Source organism: Halichoeres trimaculatus, unplaced genomic scaffold, assembly GCF_033239565.1.
Source record: "Halichoeres trimaculatus isolate MK-OKI-2021-1 unplaced genomic scaffold, fHalTri1.1 fHalTri1_scaffold_5, whole genome shotgun sequence".
Classification (NCBI taxonomy): domain Eukaryota; kingdom Metazoa; phylum Chordata; class Actinopteri; order Labriformes; family Labridae; genus Halichoeres; species Halichoeres trimaculatus.
Genome location: NW_027437183.1, coordinates 27,007,720 through 27,029,578, shown reverse-complemented (window position 1 = coordinate 27,029,578; position 21,859 = coordinate 27,007,720). Strand labels below are relative to the sequence as shown.

The 21,859-nt window shown below is 42.3% G+C and overlaps 1 protein-coding gene across 3 annotated transcripts in view; it reads left to right on the top strand.

Moving 5' to 3' along the window:
- The window catches only part of kiaa0825 (KIAA0825 ortholog), a 132,840-nt gene that overhangs the window by 29,651 nt on the left and 81,330 nt on the right, over positions 1 to 21,859 (top strand). For all 3 annotated transcript variants that reach the window (XM_074670733.1, XM_074670734.1, XM_074670735.1), the window contains 11 exons: positions 905 to 1,182; positions 2,138 to 2,288; positions 7,114 to 7,304; positions 10,662 to 10,868; positions 11,116 to 11,226; positions 12,986 to 13,125; positions 15,677 to 15,856; positions 17,989 to 18,219; positions 18,591 to 18,895; positions 19,038 to 19,144; positions 21,500 to 21,644. In XM_074670733.1, coding sequence (XP_074526834.1) covers positions 905 to 1,182; positions 2,138 to 2,288; positions 7,114 to 7,304; positions 10,662 to 10,868; positions 11,116 to 11,226; positions 12,986 to 13,125; positions 15,677 to 15,856; positions 17,989 to 18,219; positions 18,591 to 18,895; positions 19,038 to 19,144; positions 21,500 to 21,644 — 2,046 coding nt within the window. The remainder of the gene's footprint in view (positions 1 to 904; positions 1,183 to 2,137; positions 2,289 to 7,113; positions 7,305 to 10,661; positions 10,869 to 11,115; positions 11,227 to 12,985; positions 13,126 to 15,676; positions 15,857 to 17,988; positions 18,220 to 18,590; positions 18,896 to 19,037; positions 19,145 to 21,499; positions 21,645 to 21,859) is intronic.

Genomic DNA, 21,859 nt, shown 5'->3' with positions numbered 1-21,859 from the left:
TAAGAAGAATGTGTTTTACCCTTTAAACCCTAAAACATACTCAGAGAAACACTGACATGCAGTGTTTAGATGTTTATACTTTAGGCAGTCTACTGGTGTACTTGTGAAAACTGGGGATTTGACAAAAAGGATCAGAACAGAGGAAAGAAAAATGTATCCATCCAGCCTTGTGTCAGCCTTGCAGACAGATATCTCAGTAAGAACATTTGTTTAAACCAACAGATTTTGGCTTTAAGTTAACACACACTCAGTAGGTAAAGGTGTAGATATACATGTACTTTTGTCACTGTAGGCCTGGAGAAAAGGCCGACAGCTACAGTATGTGTTAAGTCTTACTTGTTGCTCTTGTAGTTTTTAGAATAAGCAGTAGTTCTACATTGCTGAAACAGCTCTTCCTCTCTCTTTCTCTCCCTCTTCCTCACCCTCACCTCTATGTGACCTTTTTCTTTCTTATTCCTCTCAGCACGTCCGACTCCCCCACCTCATCCCTCTGTATGTACTGTAACATTTCTGTTTGAATGCTGCGAACACGGTGTGTGCTTTTATAAAATAAGACAAGCGCTCATGTATCCCAGAAGCAAAGGTTTTATTTGACCTGATACCAATTATGCATGTTCAGCAGTGAGGTTTATTCAGAGGGCACGTCTTTAGACATCTGTATTCTACATTTGCACTGATGTTTGTCTTTCAGCTGTAATAGCTTGCACAATGTTGGGGAAAAATGCATGTGTAGTGCTCACTTTCTCAGTCTTTTTCCTTGTCATTCTGATGACTCCTCACAAATGTTCCATTATTTATACCTAATGAGGTCTCTTTCTGATGTTTTTTTCTGGGCTTTGCTCTTACTGACATATTTTCCCTCTGTTACTGAGATCATCTTGTCTTGTCTTTTCTCTCCCATCAGTTCTGCGGAGCTATCACGGCTGAGCTGGATGCCTTGCTTCCCCTGGCAGCAGCCTGCAGGGATGCCTCCCTCCTGGAGGTGCAGTCGAGCTTTGCGGAGGCGTGTGGCAGGGCAGCATTCGCCATGTTGGGTCGTTTGCAGGAGAGGGCCCTGGGGGTCCCATCCAGTGCACCCTTGAAGAACCTGCTCGCTCTGCTGTCCACATGTTTATACGTGCACCATCGACTGGAGCACTACCATGCCCGGCTGAAAGATTCACATACTGCAGCATCTAAAGTGTAAGGCCAGGGTTTCTCTCTGTTTGGGTATTGATAGTTTTGCATGTATGCACGTTAATGTGTATTTTACTTGAGTGTGACTTCATCTATCTGATCCTTCTTATACTACTTATACATTTCAAATCTGCTTTATACTAATCTCTGCTCACGTTGCCTTGCATTAAAACCATTTGTTGCACCAAGTGAATAACTATATGACAAGAAATTCCAGCTACACTGTTCATGTCAAATTCTTTTTTTAATTCCACTTCTAATCCTAACATCAACATGACATTTTATAGATGAAAGAATAAGAATTGAGCCCTAGATGTTTGAACAGTGTGGTACAGGAAGAACACTGAAATTTAAGTGCAATCAAATGTAAACAGATGAGGGGACAAAAAGTCATAAAAGAGAGTACAAATGATTGACAGCAGGTAATGACACCCATATTGTGTCTACATCTGGTGAGTTTTTATGCCCAGTAATACCCCCTTGACCTCTGCTCTCTTCAGAGCCTCTCTAAAGACATCCATGGTGCCCTCAGTGCTCCTGTTGTCTCACCTCTGGCCCTGAGCACCCCTCCACCTGCACTTACACTGTGCCCCCTCCGGTCATAAAGCACTTTTCTCTTTCTCTACACCATCCACTCCCCCTGGTTTTGAGCCCCCTGCGCCCCCGTTAAACTCTTGCCTCTCTCTGGAAAGTATCAAGACAGGCAGATTTAAAGGGTATGAAATGTCACAGTGAACTTTTGGAATAAATCACAAGTTCTTTCATCTGATCATTTCACCTCATGTTTGTTTGATAGCTCATTGAATATACACTTGTCAGTTATGCACATGGATAACAGGTTTTTGTTCTGTGTGACTCTTGAACCCAGTCACTCTTTTTTTTTTCTTATACTTGATTTGTTTTGTTCATGTTTGCTCTCTGTCACTACCTTTAAAGGTCTTTTTCCTTCCTCTTTGCTTAGACCGCTAACCCTGTTGCCTATCCAGAAGTACCATGATACAGCAGAGGCCTTGAGAGAGCAGCTAACCAGCTACTGTTTCCAGGTCTGCTCCAGCTGCCTTTTACAAGATGCAGAGAGTCACCACTGGGCTGACCCCAAGCCCTTCTACGAGGTAAAATTGATTTAACTGACGACATTATGTTCTTTGAATTTTGTTTTTTCATTGAAGCATGTTTGAGAATTGCCTATATAGCCCCCAAATCCTTAAGACAGTTAAACCTAAGAGCATCACCTATATTGTCTGGTGTCAGATGAGTTCCTTATACTTTAAAAACATGGATATTCTAATGCCACGTGTCTTAGCAGGTTTTTTTTGTAGATTCTAAGAAACTCCTGGAATTATACTCTGGAGCTTTCTTGCTTCTTCTTTTCATTCCCACAATGCACCTTTACCTCCCACTCTACCTCTTCTAGCTGAGCGTTCTCCTCTGAGCTCCCTGAGAACATCTGTGGCTTCCATGCTGCCCCGGGGGCTCCTGGGATTTAGCTGTCTGAAGTCTGCAGTCTACACTGGGACTGTCTGGAAACAGCATAGGGCCCCCGAAACTCCCTACCTTTATGCCCTTAAACCAATCTAAACCTCCTCTCGCTTTCTTACTTTACTCCGCTTTTGCCTTTTTTTCTCTTTGTTCCTCCCTCCTTCTCTGGGTCACTGGTGTCAGACAGACCTGCTGTGCGCAGGTGTGTGCTTTTGTTCAAGCATGCCTGTGTGCATCTGTACAGATGAATGCACGTGTGGGTGTGCAGCAGCATCTCCGGATGTGCCTTTCATTTGGTCTCTGTGTACGTATCTATATTTTTATGTCTGTATATGTGTAGTATGCATTGAGTTTCCATCTCCTGCATCCCTCTGTGTCTTGACTCTGTCATGGCTCAGTGATGTTCCAGAGAGACCCTCTCAAAGCTTGGAATATTTTTTTCCCCTTTTTGTCGTTTTCCTTTGATATTAACCAAGAATAATTTTTGACCGTAGAATATCTAAAATCTAAGACAACGGGTGAGAGAAAGTTAGACATATCCAAGATGTGTCTCAGGAAGGCTTCTTATATAAGTAACCAATAACTTGCTGTAAAATTAACATCTAAATAACAAACCTAATTCCATGAGGGCTGAATAAAATGTTAATAACAGCAGAATACAAAGATTTTTAGATAATTCTAAAACTTTATTTAATTGAAAACTGTGAAAAGACAACATGTTTTTTTCTTTAAAGTCCATGTAAAGCAAATTCAGACATTTTCTTCTAAACGCATTAGATAGGTCATAAATGTATTTTGTTAAAACATGAAAAAAGTCTTTCAACCATTTAGGGTTTAATTGTGGAGCTAGGCTCACAAATTATGTTTCAAAATTTCTGTGTTCAGGATTTAAAGGGCGGGTTAGAAATCATAGCCGCGTAACGCGGCCATCATTAGCATAACCCTGCCCCTGCTGCTGGTGTGGCATGAATAATGGTGTGTTCGAGGCAACCCGTAACTTGTATATTTCCCACCTGTAACTCGTGAAAATGCCCTGGAACGGCAGTCGAACTCGTAACTTACGACCCATGAACTCGTACCAGATCGATGTACTCCGAGTTACGACTTGTGACGTCACATCTGTGCCAAAACAATATGGCAGCCTCTATGGATGCGGTGGTGCTGCGTGTGACACACGGTGAGAAATAGACTTTACAACAATGTAAAGGAAATTTGAACGCTGCAATCACAATTTACACACACGATTATGTACTATAATCTGTTATGTGTCCGAGATGGTGGACAAATGTGTCGCTAACACTAAATAGCCAATAGAGAGAGAGAGAGAGAGAGAGAGAGAGAGAGAGAGAGAGAGAGAGAGAGAGAGAGAGAGAGAGACAGCTATCATCACTGGGCTACAAGTGTAAACTTCTAGTCTGATGTTCACACGTTGCACATTGGCAGCAACTCTGGCGTTCAGTGCATTAATCAAAAAATACACTCTAAAATAATGTCATATACCATGAAATATAAAGTAAATACCTCATGTGCCGTTTCCCCTCCGTTTCACTTAAATAAAGAACTTGCAGGCTCCTTTGGTAATTGAAATGACCAAGCATAAATCCTAGAATTTCTGCTATGCTGGTTTGTTTACATCCCAGAATTCCATGCGCTCAAACCAAGGTCGTAAATTGCCTGGAACGCTTTCAGGTCGGAACTCGGAGATTTCAACTGGGACACATACGAGTTACGGGTTGCCTGGAACGCACCAAAAGTTCAGTGTCGTTAACCTTGGTGGCTTTCCTGCTCGCTCTTGAGTCTCGGATGGTATTTGTTACTACTAGACTGTGAGGAATGAGGCTGAGCACTATCAGTGTCTGATTCAGAGTCAGATTCTGGCTCTGATGGCTCAAACAGGTAGGGCTGAATCCGACCAATGAGGCTACTGACGCTAGCTTCCATTGTCATTGTAGGTTTTGTTTTTGTACAGTACATGGAGGCGGCTCCTCTCCCGCGTGTGGGTGCGGTTCCAGCACCACTAACTGACACGCCCCACAGCATTTGACAGCAGAGAGAAGTGCTTGTTTTTCCATGATTTTGAGACTTTAAATTTAAATACTTAGAATTTTTTTAAAATCTTTTATATTTGTCTCAGTGGTCAGTGACACTTGTCTGCTGTGTGACAAACTCAAAACACAAATCTATTGCTGCTTTACAAGGACTTTCAGAAAATGCTTATCCTTACGTTTACAAACAGTCGGTGGCCTGTTTACCATTGTGTTGCATTTTTGAATAGTTTACGCAGTGTTCAAAGTTAAATGTAGTCCCATTCTTGCCAAACGTAGGATTTCAGCTACTCGGCAACTCAATGTGACTTTTGTTGTATTTTTGTATCAACTATTTTCAGTGGTTGATAGGTGACGTTGAGACTGCAGGCAGGTCAGTTTAGCACTATGAGTCTTCAGACACAGTTATATTGTTATAATACAAACAAAACAAAAAGTTTGTTATCTTCAAACTGTAACATTCAAGGTCTTTCCTGAAACGTGTTGTCCGGATGGCTTCTAAACCTGTATTGCTCAGCAGTAATGGCATCTTCTCATATGTGTAATCTAGCCAGTCAATGGGCACTCTTCTATCCCCATTTGAAATGTCTGTGAAAAAAAAAAACATGCGTCTTCTCTTATCAGGGCAAAGAAAGCAGAATCAAGGACTTCCAAATTGATGGTCACATTTTGATTTGTCAAACCAAAGGACATTTTTTTCTCTACCTCAGTCCATCTTGGGCCTTGAGAAGTCTCCAGCATTTCTGGATCACATTTTGTTGAGGTTTCCTCTTTTATGCCACACTTTTAACCTGCGTTTTCTTTTATCTGTGAACACAGCAAAAAATTGTGTTCACAGACAAAAGATTTTGGAGGTAATTTTGAGCTCTTGCACTTATCTTTACCACAGAGTCATGTCTGTTTTAAATGCAGTGCAGTGTGAGGGCCGAAAGATCACAGCCAGTATCGGTTAACAGCCTTGTCTCTTTTGCACAGTTGCTTCAGATTGTCATAGTTTTTTAACGTGATGCACCTTTGTTGATAAAAAACCTTGTCTCTGTCCCTTTGGTGAATCTCTTTATATCAGTACCCTTTTGATCCCCAGTCATGTTGCAAACCTTTAGCACATCATTAAATCAGGAGATTTCATTTTTATCAGTATTGCTGAACTTTTTCTTGTTGTCCCTGTCACAAGTGTTTTGAAACATGTTTGTGGCATCAAATTTAAAATAAACAAATAATTTTCACAAAGGACTGTGGTAATTGACCAAACAGAGTTGAGTATATTGTAGTCAAGCACTACTTTGTAATAATAGCACATAAGGTTTGGTAGGGTGATGAAAGGAAATTTGGAGCATAATCTTGGCTACCGTCCGTAGCATTTGGCCTCTAGAGCCTTCATAGGGCCAAAACACAAAAAAAACTAAATTGCATTTGTGATTAAAAAGAATAGAAAAAAAAAAGTTAAAAAGACTTTCCAAGTTTTATTCATCCGCAGTTCACCATTCCAGGTTCAGTCGTCACTGTTGCCAGGCTTTCATCACTAACAGGAATTTGTTCATCGTTGACCTTGCTGGCTGGCTTAGTAAACTTAGACCTGAATGAACGGATAAAACAGCCCAACCACACATGTAGTTCTTGCTGCTCTTGGTTCTGATCCAAAGTCTGTGTCTGCGTTCACTCTCCCGAGTCCACAGGCACAGGATGGCGGCGTAATCCTGGACATTGAGCTTGGTCACGCTCCCCATCAACCACAGATCCCTAAATGACTGGCTCCAGGGAGGAGAGGAAGGGGAGAGGAAGGAGAGAAGGAAAATATAAGATAGATGAGGTGAAGTGGGAAGAAAATGAGAAGGGACAGAGGGGCATGATGAGTTGAGGATGGGAGGAAGTTTTCGATATTTCCCTGCCACACACACACAGTTTATTGTTAGAGGTTAAACATGAGGAGTTCAGGCTAGTAGAGAAGGAAGAGAGAAGTTTATTGACTAAATTCTTTCATATCCTCTGCAACAGATCACTGGGATAACTTCTTTTTCTCCCTCTGTCCTCACTCACCTGCTTTCTTTTGCTCCCTTTTTTTCTGTAAGAGCTCTTGATTTCCTCTATTCTCTCTTTCTCTCTATATTTGTGTGATCGTTGTGATGTGTTCTCCAGTTCAGGGCTTTAAAGCAGTTGAGAAAATCCCAGAGGGGGAAGAAGCCCAGGTGCAGAGTGCAGGTGGCGTGACCACTGAGACATCCTGGTGCTGACAGACCTGTCTCTGTCTTTGTCTCTCTTTTCTTCTCTTTCATGTTTTTCTCTCCCTTTCTATTCATCTATTTTTACGCTCCTCTCCACTTGGTATTCTCTGTTTTTGCTTCACTGTCGATATCCATATCGTAATATATCTTCATCCGTAACACCCCCTTCTGAACGCCACTTTCTTCCACAGGGTGAGCGCTGTTCCTTCTCAGTGCAGATGTGGTTCTACTTCCTGTGTGGGCTCCGGAGCGACCTGTGGGCGGTGCTTCCAGCAGAGTTAGCTAAGGAGGTGTTGGGCCAGGTGCTGTCGGAGACTTTACAGCTGCTGGTACAGAGATATGCCAGGGCCCGTCCTTCATACAAGAGACACTTACAAATCAGGTACTTATCATGGTGGCCTCAGTTGTGTTCACTTAGGAAATCTACCCACTCTCTGTTTTACTGTATATTTCAGCTAATAAACAACATATCAAATGTATAGCTCTGAAGTTGGTTTTGATCAAGCCCAATGATTCAAAATACATCTACACTCACTGGCCACTTTATAAGGTACATCTTGCAAGAACGGGTTGGACCCCCTTTTGCCTTCACAACTGCCTTAATCCTTTGTGGCATAGATTCAACAAGGTACTGGAAACATTCCTCAGAGAGTTTGGTCCATATTGACATGATAGCATCACACAGTTGCTGCAGATTTGTCGGCTGAACATCCATGATGAGAATCTCCAGGCTGTGGACTTTAAACCATGCTCAGTTAGTACTAAGGGGCCCAAAGTGAGCCAAGAAAATATCCCCCACACCATTACACCACCACCACCACTGCCAGCCAAAACCAAGGCAGGTTGATACAAGGCAGGATGGATCCATGCTTTCATGTTGTTGACACCAAATTCTGACCCTACCATCTAAATGTGGAGCAGAAATCCAGACTCATCAGACCAGGCAACGTTTTTCCAATCTCCTATTGTCCAGTTTTGGTGAGCCTGTGTGAATTGTAGCCTCAGTTTCCTGTTCTTAGCTGACAGGAGGGTCACCCGGTGTGGTCTTCTGCTGCTGTAGACCATCTGCCTCAAAGTTGGACGTGTTGTGTGTTCAGAGATGCTCTTCTGAAGACCTTGGTTGTAACCAGTGATTATTTGAGTTCCTGTTGCCTTTCTATCAGCTCCAACCAGTCTGTCCGTTCTCCTCTGACCTCTGGCATCAACAAGGCATTTTCCCTTTTTTGGACCATTCTCTGTAAACCCTAGAGATGGTTGTGGGTTAAAATCCCAGTAGATCAGCAGTTTCTGAAATACTCAGACCAGCCCGTCTGGCACCACCAACCATGCCACGTTCAGAGTCTCTTAAATCACCTTTCCTCTCCATTCTGATGCTCAGTTTGAACTGCGGCAGATTGTCTTGACTATGTCTTCATGCCTAAATGCATTGAATTGCTGCCATGTGATTGGCTGATTAGAAATTTGGGTAAACATGCAGTTGTACAGGTGTGCCTAATAAAGTGGCCGGTGGGTGTATAATGTTATAATGCTGCTATGATGCCTGTGTCTACTGATGCTTTTATTGTGCTGTCAACAACTGTGAATTTAAATTTAAAATGTTTCATGTTGGGGCTTACTCTTTGTTGTAAAAGGTGTCCCACGGCACCGTGACTCCACTTACACTGGGTCTGATTTAAATAGTTCTGCATGCTTAATATCTTATAATAATGTAAAAACAATAAAAGCATGTCCGGATATTAGTCTTGGAAGTACAGTCCGATAAATTTCTCCTCCTCTGTTGATTTACAAAATTAATAGTACCATCCCTTCATGATTTTGATTGTTTGGTAAGGGAGAAGTGTGGGGGTGTTACAAAAGGTGCTATGAACGTATTAAAAAGTAGCTTATACCGAGGGCTACCAATGCTGTGTGCACTGAAACTGCATTCATGCCCTTAACCATAGCAAGATACGCTTATCTCCATTGTCAGAGTCATCTGTACTTTTAGCACTGAGGGAATCACAGTTTTATATCTCTTAATTTACTTTGCCCTCAAAGAAATGTTGCAGCTATGTAAAAAGAGTACTTCATTGTTGTATTAAAGCACTTTGCTTTGGAGGAGTTAAAATTACTTGCCAGACCAAACAGGCATCTCTTCATGCTTTTCTGGACAGGTACTTTTTTATTTGTTTCAAATGAAATTACATATACTGGAGTGATTAAGCTACAGTCACACTCACCGAAGGTTGTTCACTTTGACTTTTATGGACTAATTTTTCATGTTTTTTCTTACAACAGCAATTAAGAAAACACTCTTTTAACTTTTTCAGATTTTAACTCTCACACCTGGCAAAAATGTACGCCTAGCTCCAGTGGCGGCTGGTGGAGTTTTATCCAGGGGGGGCTATGACTACAAAACAGACATTTACTAATAAGCAAGCAAACGTACTAGGGTATCACACCTGTGTATATACATCAATGAAAACAAAAAAACAACAACATTATACTGTTAAGGTCAACACTCTTTCACATTCACCTTCTCCTGATACGTTCTCCTCTCAAAAGGTAACGCTAGGAGCGACTTCACTGTGTTATTTATGTTTTCGCTCTCCATTTTACGTCTTGGTCTGATCGTCTCCCATTCCCGTGGTTCGACCTGTCAATTAACCGCACTTTATAACAGACGGCTGTGACGTCGGCTCCATAGCAGGAGGGTGGTGGTATACAAGTCCAGCTGCATTCAGCTCTGGGCACAAGAAAGGTGCACCTCAACATAGTCCTATCTCCTGTATTGAAGAGGAGCCACTGCGCATGTACAATTTATAATGACGGTCTATTCATACTTGTGCACAGCATGGCTTATTGCCATCTCTATATCAGTCAGTGCCTCAATTTGAATCAGGTCAAAAAGTTCAGACGTCACAGCATCCAAAGTTACATCACAGCTGTAACACAGAGCCATAAATAGTTCCAACTCTCTAACTTGGCCAAATCTTTTGGGCCTTTTGGAAGTGGTCCAGCCAAAGTGTTATCGTAGAGTTATTATGAATCATCGACAAACTGTCTGCAAAGGTTCAGCAACTTTTTAATCTTGTCTTCCTTTTTTTTATAGCGCAATGATGAAAAAGAAGAGATTAATTGTGACACACAGTAAAACAGCAAATGAGTAACAAAGATACAGCACACATGTAGCACTTCAGGATGTCAACACTGAGCCTGGCTTATGTTACAAGAGGATGTGTGTGTTTCTGAAACGACTGATTTCAAGTGTGAGTCTAGCCTAAACAGCTGGCTCTTTTAAGCGTCCTATGTGTACAGCATTCACATGGAAACACTTGTGCTACCTCACCGCTCCTGCATTGGTCGATTCCTGTGTGTTTAATAACCATGTAAGCCACGAGAAGAGCAAGGATGAGGAGTTGATGAGCAACTCTCCTCAACCAATTGAAGAAACAGATTTAGGGGCACTGAGATTTAAAAGCAATGACTTTTATAGTGAAATTCGAAGCCTGCAGTACATTTAACTTTTAACAGTAAAATCAGCAGGAGGTCATATTATCTGACTGCCTGTGCAATGAGCCTGTTATGTCATGATGTAATGTGGATGTTAGCCTTTGAAGACAGAGAAGCCTCCTTTTGTCTGCTCTATACGATAGTGCCTTTCTCTTTCTCCCTCTTAATGTGTTTTTACACTCTCTTTCACATCTCATCTTTCTCATTTGTCTCTACATCCATTTTTTCTTTCCCCCTCATATCCAAGGTGTGACATAACAACAGTGCTGCTGTGTGTGGAGCAGCTTATGTGGAGTGTGTGTGAAAGTCCTGAGGCTTTGGTGCACTCAAATCCTTCTTCAGCAATTGCCATAGTAGCGGGTGGAGCAGACTGGTCATACATAATCCACAGCCTGTGTGAGCAGCTCCTGACAGTGCTCATCATTGTAACAGCACCCCTATCTTTACTGTACAGGTTTGTTTGTTTTGCTTATTTTCATTTTGGACAAAGACGTGCCAGTGTTTTTTGTTCTTTGAATGTATGAACCTGTCTTGACCTTAGTGGGCTACAAACTGAAGCAGAATCATTTTAAATATACTCTCAGGAGGATGTTTTTTAAAATGTAACTATCTCCAAAGTTATGACAAATGAAAACAATCCAATTTTGTAAAATGTGTCCAGAATCTCTGATAGTTTGTACGTACGATCTCATTTCCTGCAGGACGTTTATGATTAATCCTGCCAAAGAGTCTGCAGCACATCAGCCTGGCAGCCCTGTTGTCCACTGGCTTAATGCTATCAACCCTGACCTCTTCACTGAGCTGGTTATACGGTATGTAAAATATCTAAATCATACCATCCATCAACCCGTCATATAGTAAATTCCCCATACACATTTCCACACAAACTCACATACATGCACTATCTGGTATGCTTAGCAGTCACACACACACACACACCTCAACCCGCTGTATAGAAAACCATATGTGTGTTTGTGTGTCTGTGTGTAGGCCGCATGGTGTATGTGCAGACATACAACCAGCCTTAGCCGCTGCTCATGGCTTCAAGCTAGAGTTGCTGTGGTAATATAACACAGATGCACACTAAGGAGGAAAAGAATAAAATAAACTACTGTTGCTGCTGACAGTGATTTTGTTTATGTTGATGGTTGCTGAGGGCTTTACACAAGAGGTGCCAACAGATCATGCGTATGTGTTTGTGTTTTAGCCATGCATGCATACATGTGTGTACATGTGTGTCCAGTTACTGTCATGACTTCCACAGTGCAGTCAATCACTCGCGCCCCTTGACTCCGCCCTCCTTCCCTCTCGTTTCCCTCTTTCTCTCTCCCTCTCTCGCCAGAGGTGATGTCATTGCGTGCTGATGGCGCACAAATCAAACTTACCCCCAGCTCTCCTGCTTCTAAGTATTGAAGAGCTGAAATTAGTTTATTTTTATGACCTCTTTATTTCTTCACTCCCACCTCCTGCCTGTGTGTGAGGGCGCCAGGGGGCCCTATCATGGGCTCGGGCCAGATCCACAGGTCCTAAACCTTGTGGCCAGATCTCTCCCCTAGCCCTCTAAAATAAAACCCATTGTTGTGGTTATTAATCATAAATCTCAAAGCATGTAAATAAATCATCCAGCATAACAGACTATAAAAATGCACCCTAAGTTATGTTTCTGGCCTGTGTTTGCATTGCTTTTTCTTTTCTTGCATTTGCACATATGTGTGTGCATACGTGTGTGTGTGTGTTTGTCTGTCTGTGCATCTTGGTTCTGTAAGCTGACCCTCTGCTGTAGCTGCTTAGATTTATCTGCACAGTTAAAAGAGGATTTCTTTTGGATTTGCGGTCCTAGTGACATCATAAATTGCACTGTCAGATTGAGGCATAGTCTTCCTCAGTCAAGCAGCAGGGTGCACCCCGCTCTCGCTTTCTGCTTCAAATAGTATGGTTAATTTTGGGCAGACACCCCCCTGTCCACCCCACCATCCTCCCCCCACCTCCTCGCTTTGAGACAAACTCTGTCCATTCCTTCCATTAGGTTTTATTGAGATGTATAAAGTAACATGCATGCGCACACATGTCAGCATGCTCCCACACTTGCGCACATACATAACCACAGGCCTAGGCTCTGAAGGGTGCACACACACGTACGCTAAAACGCACACACACCAAGGATACGGCTCATTACCCACAGCTGGCTGCAGCCTCTTGGTTATACAAAAGATGTAGGAGGGGGGTACTGCTGTATATTCATGTATTTGGCTGTCTCCCAAATGTTAATTTGGTTTTAGCTGGCCAAGATTAGAGCTAATTCCTTCCCGGTGCACACTATAAGTAAGCGAGAGTGAAGGCATTTGCAGGCTAAGCTTGTATCAGGAGTGAGTGACACTGAGGGAAGTTCCCATTGAAACATAAACACCATTTCCTCCCAGATTGTCATCCAAGACAGCTGTGATATCAGTCCTTGTCTTTCACTGCAGAAGCCTCCTCCCTCCTTTGTTGTCTCTTGCTAAATGGACTGCTATCTGTACACTCACCTGACACTGCAGAACTGTCAACTTTGTTTTCCATCTTCCCGCTCAGAGAGGGTCTTAAGGGCCAGGCGGCCTCTCCATGTCAGCTGAGGCTGTTGACCTCTGACCCGGGATGCAATCCCAGGTTGCTACTGCGAATGCTTCTGTATCAAGACTGTCACCTGCCCAGAATACTCCTGGAAAACTCTTGTAAGTCAGTCGTTTGTGTGTACAGATTGGTGTGTGTGAAAAAGAACATGTGTGAGTATGTATTTGTGCTGTGCATACCTAGTTGCCAGTGCTCTGTTGGAAAATTTAACTCATTTTCCTGAACGATTAAGTTTTTCATTTTTTATAATACTGATCCTCACAGTCTATCCTGCAGGGGCCACTGAGTGAAGGTGTTTACCAAGGGTCTTAATTATAGTGCTCCAAGATCCTAAGCGAGTTTTACAGACCTTAGATGAGCTCAATCCATTTTATGAAGTTATCATCAGCATCTTTGCCTTCATCATCATTTTCACCTTGCTCACCATCATCACTAAATCAATAGAGAGCAGTAATAAACACTCAACAGGCCCAGGCGGAGCACACGCGCTGACCTTTAAAGATTTTCCCTTCCTTCTTCTCCCCTCCACACTGGCAACAGTCTAACCTTTAAAGACTGTTGTGCACTCGCACATTAATTCACATTATAGCGACCTCATTAATAACAACTCGCACTGTCTCGTTCTCTCGCTTGGTCTGAGTCTGGCTCTGAGGCTCTGCAATGCTACTCCCTGCGCACTGCCGTAAATCAACGCTGGAAGCGCTGACTCTCGCGTGTTATCACGGTGACGGGCTAATTAACCAGGAAGCAGACAGACAGAAGGAACAGCTTGACTGAATGCCTACTCTCCCATAAGCCACTGCCACTTTCCTATAGGTGAAGTCACTCTAATGGAGGGGGGGTTTTGGTGCTGTCTTGTTAAAAAAAGTAACCTACTCAAAGATGGTAATATGGAGTCACAAACTACTTCATTTACATTCTGGTTCCAACTCAATGTGTTAGCAGTAATTTTTAAAGTCAGTTAATGTGTGATGGCACTAACCCCTGTTCATTAGCAGCACTGTTTCAGATACATAGTCAAAAAGTGTACAGTTTACACCAAGCAACTGAAGCTCACTGACTCACTGACCAAGGATTTCAAAATAAATCAATTTGCTGCAGGATTTAAGATAACACCTTTCCATCTACACATCTCTCTCAAAGCCAGGTGAAACACCACACATACACACACTCAAGCTCATACACTTCCTTTTATTATCATCAGCGTGTCTGCTTCCAATTAGAGAAGTCTGTAGAGAGGGCCCTGGTGACTGGTTGACTGGTCGTCCGGAAGATAAACAGGTGTAGCTATTGGCTATGTATCAAGGTTGGATAAGCTCAGAGACAGACAGAGAGGGAGGGGAAGAGAGCACGGAAACATTGTGAAATCGACATAGAAATACAAACACACTGGAGTTATTGCATGCTGCAGCAGCGGTGGAAGCTCTACAGAGACGTGCCAGTGATGGGATCATTATTAAAAGGCATCTAGTTAACCTGCCATCCTCTGCAGCATCCCAAGTTGAAGTTAATGTTTGTCACCCTTGTTCCCTCGGACAGTTGCAGCCACAGCAGTAATAAACAGAGGACTCTTAGGGCAGGCAGAGAACAGCATGCTGACATAACCCATATAATGCTAGCTGATAGACTGATGTAGGTTAACCATATTTGATTTTTTCATGAAAGGACAAGGGGTTTGGAAATATTGACAGAATACAAGATAAACACCCCTCGTCTGGACTGTGATAGTTGGCAGTGATTCCTACCTGCCTCTTATTAAAATTGCCATTATTAAAGCAGCAGCTAATTTGGTCCTGTCACTTTAAAATAGTCCAGCATTAGTCAGAAGGAAGCCGCGCTGCCCTCCATCACAGCGCCCCCTCATTGACTGCTGCGTTGCGTACACTCTCCTATTCAAATAGCTGTCATCTCTCCCACACAGCAGACTGACAGACCTCTGGATGTCTGCCACCTCTGGAGCAGTGGGCCTTTTTCCTCAGCAAACCCCTGTCAACTGAACACACACACACACACAGTAGTGCACACACAAAATACACATATATAGACGTCCATATGGGTAAAACACGCACACACCTCCATCCTTAGCCCTGCGCTATTCAGACAGCAACCCCCACAAGGACACCCTGTCAAAACCTCTTCCTTTTCACTTCCTGTCTCCATGTGCTGTGGGGGCTTTGAAATCTGTTTCTTTTTCTGTTTTTTTTTTTTTTCCTCTGGTCTGTTTTTTTTCACTCCATCTAACACAGATGTGGGTTTTTCTTCTCCTTCTATCGCACAACGCTTTTTGTTCACCCTTTCTGTTAACATGTGTCAGGTTGGGCAGCCTTGACATTTTCCAATGTGTTTTTTGTGCGAGGAAATCAAGATGCCGTTTCATAGGACAGGGTTTTATATCGTTTACTATCCAGCTCCTTCAGGTTGATATTTTATGAACTGTGATTCAAATAACAGCAAGATTTTACACTGACAAACTGAATGTATGGGTGCAAATGAGTAATCCTTTTCGTCTCTTTGTGTTTCCTGTTATTTGTGTGACTGTGTCAAGTGCTCCTGAAAATGAAGTTTCATAAAGTCCCTGACATTTGAAATACACAATTACTTGTATTGTGTACAAAAGTGGGTTATTGACTCATAATGACTCTGTTTTTTCAGATTTTTGCCAGGAGAGCAGCTCAGAAATGTCGACAGAAAGCTCCAAAGCAGGAGATGACTTCATCCTCAATTTATTCAACCTTTTCAGTTGCCTGAACAATGTTCCCAAGGCCTTGACTCAGGTCCTTGAACCATACCTGGAGCATGCACAGATATGGGAACATCTTTTCACACTAGCAGGTAAAGTAGAAACCAGCTGCTCTAAAGAGGTTTTGTTCAGAAGTCATTACTTGTTTTCAAGCATTATGTCTATGCAGCTTTTGCTCAAGTGGTTCTGCTGCACAACTCTTTTCATAGAAGTGATTGAAAACTCAAGTTCTCCCAATAATTTACAGAGTTGTCAGGAAGCACCCAGTGAGCACCTTTACTTTCGTAGTTCTTATACATTTCAGTGTCTCTTCTTAGTGTTAAGATTAATATACTATCTGACCTTTTGTAGTATAAAATTTAAGAATTATTACACACAAAGTTAATGCTACTTATGTTTTTATGACATGTTCCCTAACTTTTTCAAGATGCACATTTTTTTCCACAAAGAAATATCTCTACTCTTTCCTAAATGCCGATGTTGACATGGCATGCACGTTAGCTTAAGCATGACTTTAATATTCTCTCACAGACGGTAATTACTCCCCAAACTCTTCTTTCTTTCCGCCTCTTTTTGGTACAAGCTTTGATACAGAGCTTAATCAGAACTCCTGTGGAGTGTGCAGCTCTTTTTGGTGGTGATTTTTTTTTTATCCTGGGTGAGTGGTAATTATTGAGGCATAAATTAGGGTGATTGGAGAAGAGTATTTGGATGAAGACGGAGCAAGGGAGGGGTCGACAGAGGGAAGGAACAAAAAAGAGTCAGAATGAGCCAGAGAGAAATTCTCAATGTCATCCAATCATCATTTATCCTCACAGGGTAATTAGTTTAATTATTGGACTGTTCAAAATCTTTGTGTTGTAATTTTGGTTACAGGATACCCCCTGTGCCCCCATTTCTATTTAAACTGTTCACTGAGTTAACTTTCATAGATTACATTAAGAGTTTCACTATTTCTCCACTTACACTGATGTTTCATCACACCAGAGCAGGTTGTCTCGGATCAATACACCAGTCAATACAGTAGCAGGCGGTATAAAGTCTGAGAAGCAAGTGACTTTGAAAAATAGGTCTAGGTCTCACCTGCCACAGACCGCCTCTCCTTCGAAAAGCTGTATCATTTTTTTGTTCCAGGCTCCCCTTTTTCTCTGGGTCTGAGGTCATACATTTGTGAGATGTCCCTGGAGATCACAGTGCGCTTCCACTGCCGCCACAGCACTATATCTTCTGTTGTAGCCTTTGGTTTTACAGCCGACGCTGTTGGAAGTTTATGGGCGCCATACAACTTCATGCTGTAGGTGCTCTGCTATCAATATGAGCAGGATATGAAAGGGCAGAGGAACAAAAGACAAAGTGCACCTGGAGAGTGGTAGTAAGATTTCTGCTTTGAGGCCACCTGGGTTTGATTGAGGACATCTGAGTTTTAACTGATATTACATGCTTTCAGACTTGATGTGTCTTTGCACTCTGTGCATAAGCTATTCATTCCTTTGGGATTTACTTTTGTTTGAAAGGTGGAGTCACTTTTGGCTTTGGATGATTACACAACACATATGATAGGAAGGTAACCATCTTTTACTTTGTAGCAATCATAAATTTTTCATTTCTATTTGAAAAGTGAAGCGTGTCATAAAATTAAAACTTAAAAATGTTGATTTTTTTAGTTTTGATAGATTTTTATCATGCAAATTATTTTTTTACTCCAAGTATCTTGTTTTCTCATTTGTTTTTCTTCTTCTCAGGTTCAACCCTTCATATAGCATCAGCACCACACTGACCACAGCCCAACAACAACTTAATGTCTCAGGCACAGCTCATACCATACCAGCTTTATTTATAGAGCACTTTTAAAAACAACCACAGCTGTAGACAAAGTGTTGTACAGGTAGATCAAAATGAAATGATAAAAACAGATAAGTAAAAACGGAAAAATAAAAGAAAAACATAATAAAAACAATAAAAGCAAATAAAAAGCAAGTAAAAGGGAATAAAAGAAAATAAAAGAGAAATAAGACCAGGCAAAGAAACTAAGTCTCGCTGGAGTTAAAAGCCAAAGAATAAAAATGGGTTTTAAGACGTGTTTTAAAAGCTTAGCTTAACGCAGTTTTGTAGCAACTCTTAAAGTTGATGAAGACAGATACATTTTGTACTGTGTAACTCCTCATTTAGAGAGATTATCAGGCTCTCCTTTTTTACCTGCTGTTTCTTTCCCCTGTTTTTCCAGATTCAACTCGGACTGTACCTGTAGTGATCCGCCACATCAGGGCTGTGCTCAGCAAGTCTACCAGCAGCCTCCTGGTACACCTGGTACCCATGGTGATGAGTGCTCAGGTCACAGAGGAGCCCTGTACAGCCGCGATGAGGCAGAATGTACCGAAGAGTGTCCTGAGTAAAATACCAAAAGAGTGGAACTACACACCTCTTGATGGAAAAGTGAAGGAGACCAACACAAACAGTATGCACAGACTGAAAACTATATTACAAGACAACTGAGCTTAACTTAAACTTTATACTTTATCCTTTTTTCTTTTTTCCTCCTTTTCCTTTACTTTTCTTTTTCTGTTGTTTGTCTTGCTTTTTTCTTTTTTTCGTTCTTTCTTTCTTTTTTTCTTTTTCCTTTCTGTAATTTTCTGACTTTTATTTTGATCTTTTTCTCCTTTTTGTTTTTTTTGTTTTACTTTTTTTCTTTCCTGCATCTGTCATTGTTTTAAATTTGATTCATACTGTAATTTTCTTCCTTTTTTCCCCTTTTCTTTCCTTCATTCTGTCTTCTTCTGTTTTTATTTTAATGAGTTTTTTTTTGTTTGTTTTGTATTTTTTTTCCAGCGGTGATATCCATAACAATTCAAGCCTTGTCCTTCATATTTACCAACCTGCCCATGGCTGTAGTATCCGTACCTCTTCCGATACGCTTCTTGTTCCAAGTGGCCGAGAAGCACCTCTCCCAGCATGCCCGACAGCTTCGCTTAGTGGGCCTGTTGCTCTGGGCCTTGCTCGGCTGTCTGATCCAGGCCCTGGAGGACCCCCACACACTGGAAACTATCAGCGATGTGGAACTGGACCGTGGGGCAAAAGAGCCTCTGTCCCTGCTGGCTGAGTGCCTACAGGCTGCCATTGGCATTCAACAGAAGGTAGCTTAATGCAATAAAGATAATGATAACAATAATATCAATAATAATAAGTAGGGGGGTGGTTTAATGTGAGCCATCAAATTCACCATCAACCATCTGACTTTGACTCATTTACATTAATGATCGGCTGTGTGTCTGACAGGGTGTTCCCAAACCCACAGTGCACAAAGTGCTGCAGGCTCTGGAGGAAAAAAGACCCAAGTGGACAACCGTACAGCTGCAGAAAGCTCGTAAGCTCTGCTCAGACAGGTGAGAGGTCAACTGCAGGGACTAGGAGAGAAGTCAGAGGTATATTGATATAGTTTATACAAATTATTTTATGCATCAAGAAATTTGTGCTATAAAGGGCAAATCTTTTAACATTCTCCATTTGTATTTATTATTTTTGTGCACCTTCAACAAAAAATAGAAGTGTAACATCATCAAGACTATTTTGATCACAGAAAGAGCTTTTGTAAAATGAGTTTCCTAAGAAATAATTGAAGTGATTTATCAGTCATGAGATAGATTAGCTTTGAGGCTGATGGAGGACTGACTGATGATGTTTTTTGCTGGATTTTAGTCAATACTGAAGGATAAAAGCTGAATGAAACAATGAAAAAGAGGCATCTGAGTGTCCTAGGATTGCTCTTATTAATTGATTATTTAAATTCTAACTTAACTTCTTTACTGTCATTTATCATTAGGAAGCATTATAAGTAAGATCAATAAACCTTTTAAATATTTGTTATGGTAAATGATGGACGTGGCGTCTGACTGAGTGCTCTGCAGGCTGGACTGATGGGAAAACAGCTTTCACTTTGGGGTGATCCGTGACCTTTGGCTCCACATTTTGTTGCTTGTTCCCAGAAATTGCGCTTCTCCTCGCTCATTTCATCATGACAACCTCTGGATACATCCATCCTCATAAAAAGGTGATTTAGTGCTTTAACGCAACATGTACAATTAAAAAAAAAGAAGAAGAATGAAATAAATAAAAAAGCACTGAGTAGATTAAGGCAGGTTCTAGGAAATGCTGTTTGCTTCGGAGACGGGAAGAGGGGATGATGGGAGGGGGGGGCAAAGAGTAGAAACAGTGTGGTGGAGGGATGGAGAGGAGGGGGCTGAATGGAAAAGTGAAAGAAGAGTGATTATGTATCACCTGTCGGAGGCATTCAGTGGGATCATTACTATTCATTAAACTAACCTTCACAGGGAAGTGACGCCTGGCTTGTAAACAATCAGAAAACAGTGTCGAGTGAGACAGAGGGAGAGACAGGCAACTCCAAAAAACAACTGGCACTCCACTCACTGGCATCTCACACACACACACACACACACACACACACACACACACACACACTTCCACAGTAAACCCCTCAACAAAGAGCATTTGCCCCTTTTGAGCCCTCCCACCCCTGTCTCCTCATCCCACTTTCCCTCCTTCCCTTCCCAACTGTATCTCCTCTCCCTCCCCACGCCACCCACCTTGTCTTTGCAAAGTAATTTGTAGAGGAGAAGATTATTGTTCTCCATCATGGTGACCCTGGCTGGGCTGACGGGATGCATACACAGATGAAGATGAATGCAGTTATTCCTTGGCGGAGGTCTGCCTCTTTCAGGGCACATTGGCCCTAATGACATGATTGATAGGCTGTCCCAAATCCGGAGGGGCTCTCATTAATCACCCCGCTGACTGAATCCAATCATCTGCTTCACCTGCACAGTGATGGACAGGAAAGGATACAGCGCAGGTGCTGACACGGGTGCACAACCACCATCGCCGACAACAACACCACCACAGGGCTTGCCAGGCAGAAGAATGAGGGGATGTACACGGACAAGAGGGGACTCCTCTTCCTCTGCAACTCTCAATGTCAAGTAGCCAATGGTTGGCTGACAGGCGACACCGGTTCTGCCACCTTATAATTACAAAGAGGAAGACGGAGAGAGGGAGGGAGTGTGAGGGAGAGAGAACAATGACAGGGAGTGTATGTGAAGGAGAAGACTTGATGGACGGTGGTGTGATATCCATCCATACAGGAAGGGCAGGAAAATGATGCGGGCGTCTGCTAGGGCGCGGGACTGTACATGCTTGAGGACCTTGACACACAATTACACACACACATACATGCTTAAGAACGCACACACCAATCATTTTTAGTGCACTAGTATCCTTCGGACAAAATGCTGCTATGTATCTCATGAATAATAATGAAAACAGAGAAAACTATTTCATTATCTAACCCTCAATACTTTGTCTTTACTTCTCACTTATTTTGTCAAGAGCTTTAGCCTTGACCAGGCTGCAGGTTGACATTTAGTGAAGCCACAGAAATCTCTTTTTTTAAATTGATTTGACTGCTGGAGTGAAGGTTTTCTCTAAAACTGAAAATGAATTATTCCAAAGGCAGAGGTCATTTTGAGGCTAATTTTCTGCTGCATAGCAAATTCAAAATTCAATAGCAAATTCCAAAACTCTAAAAACCCTCCTCGATCAGGGATGGTAGTGGGATACAAGCTGACTCCTGACTACTTCCTGTTTACTCTCCTTTCTCTTGGCTCCTCTCAGTTTTTTTTTCTCTCTCTCATCTCCTCTTTTCCTGCTCTTTGTTTCCCTCTCAGTATGTTCGAGCGAGGACGGGAAAGCGGAGTTGCTGCGGCTGAACTGACTGAGCAGAAAATAGGCCTGATGCTGCTGGAGGTCTGCCACAAAGCAGGTGGCAGCGACTACCTGAGGCAGATCTATCACATCATCCAAGGCAATGAGGTAGGAAAGCACTCCCTCTCCCCAGCAATTAGGTGGCTGCTGGCCTGAGGCCGCAGGCTGTTCAGGAGGGGGAGATGGAGGGGAGAGGGCTGCTGCTTGTGCGTGCAGTCTGCTCCTTCTGATCCTCTGTTGTTCAGGTGACCTCGGGGGTGTGAACCCACAGTGATTTCCTGTGTTAGACGCTCAGCACATGCAGAGGAGAGGGACATATGGAG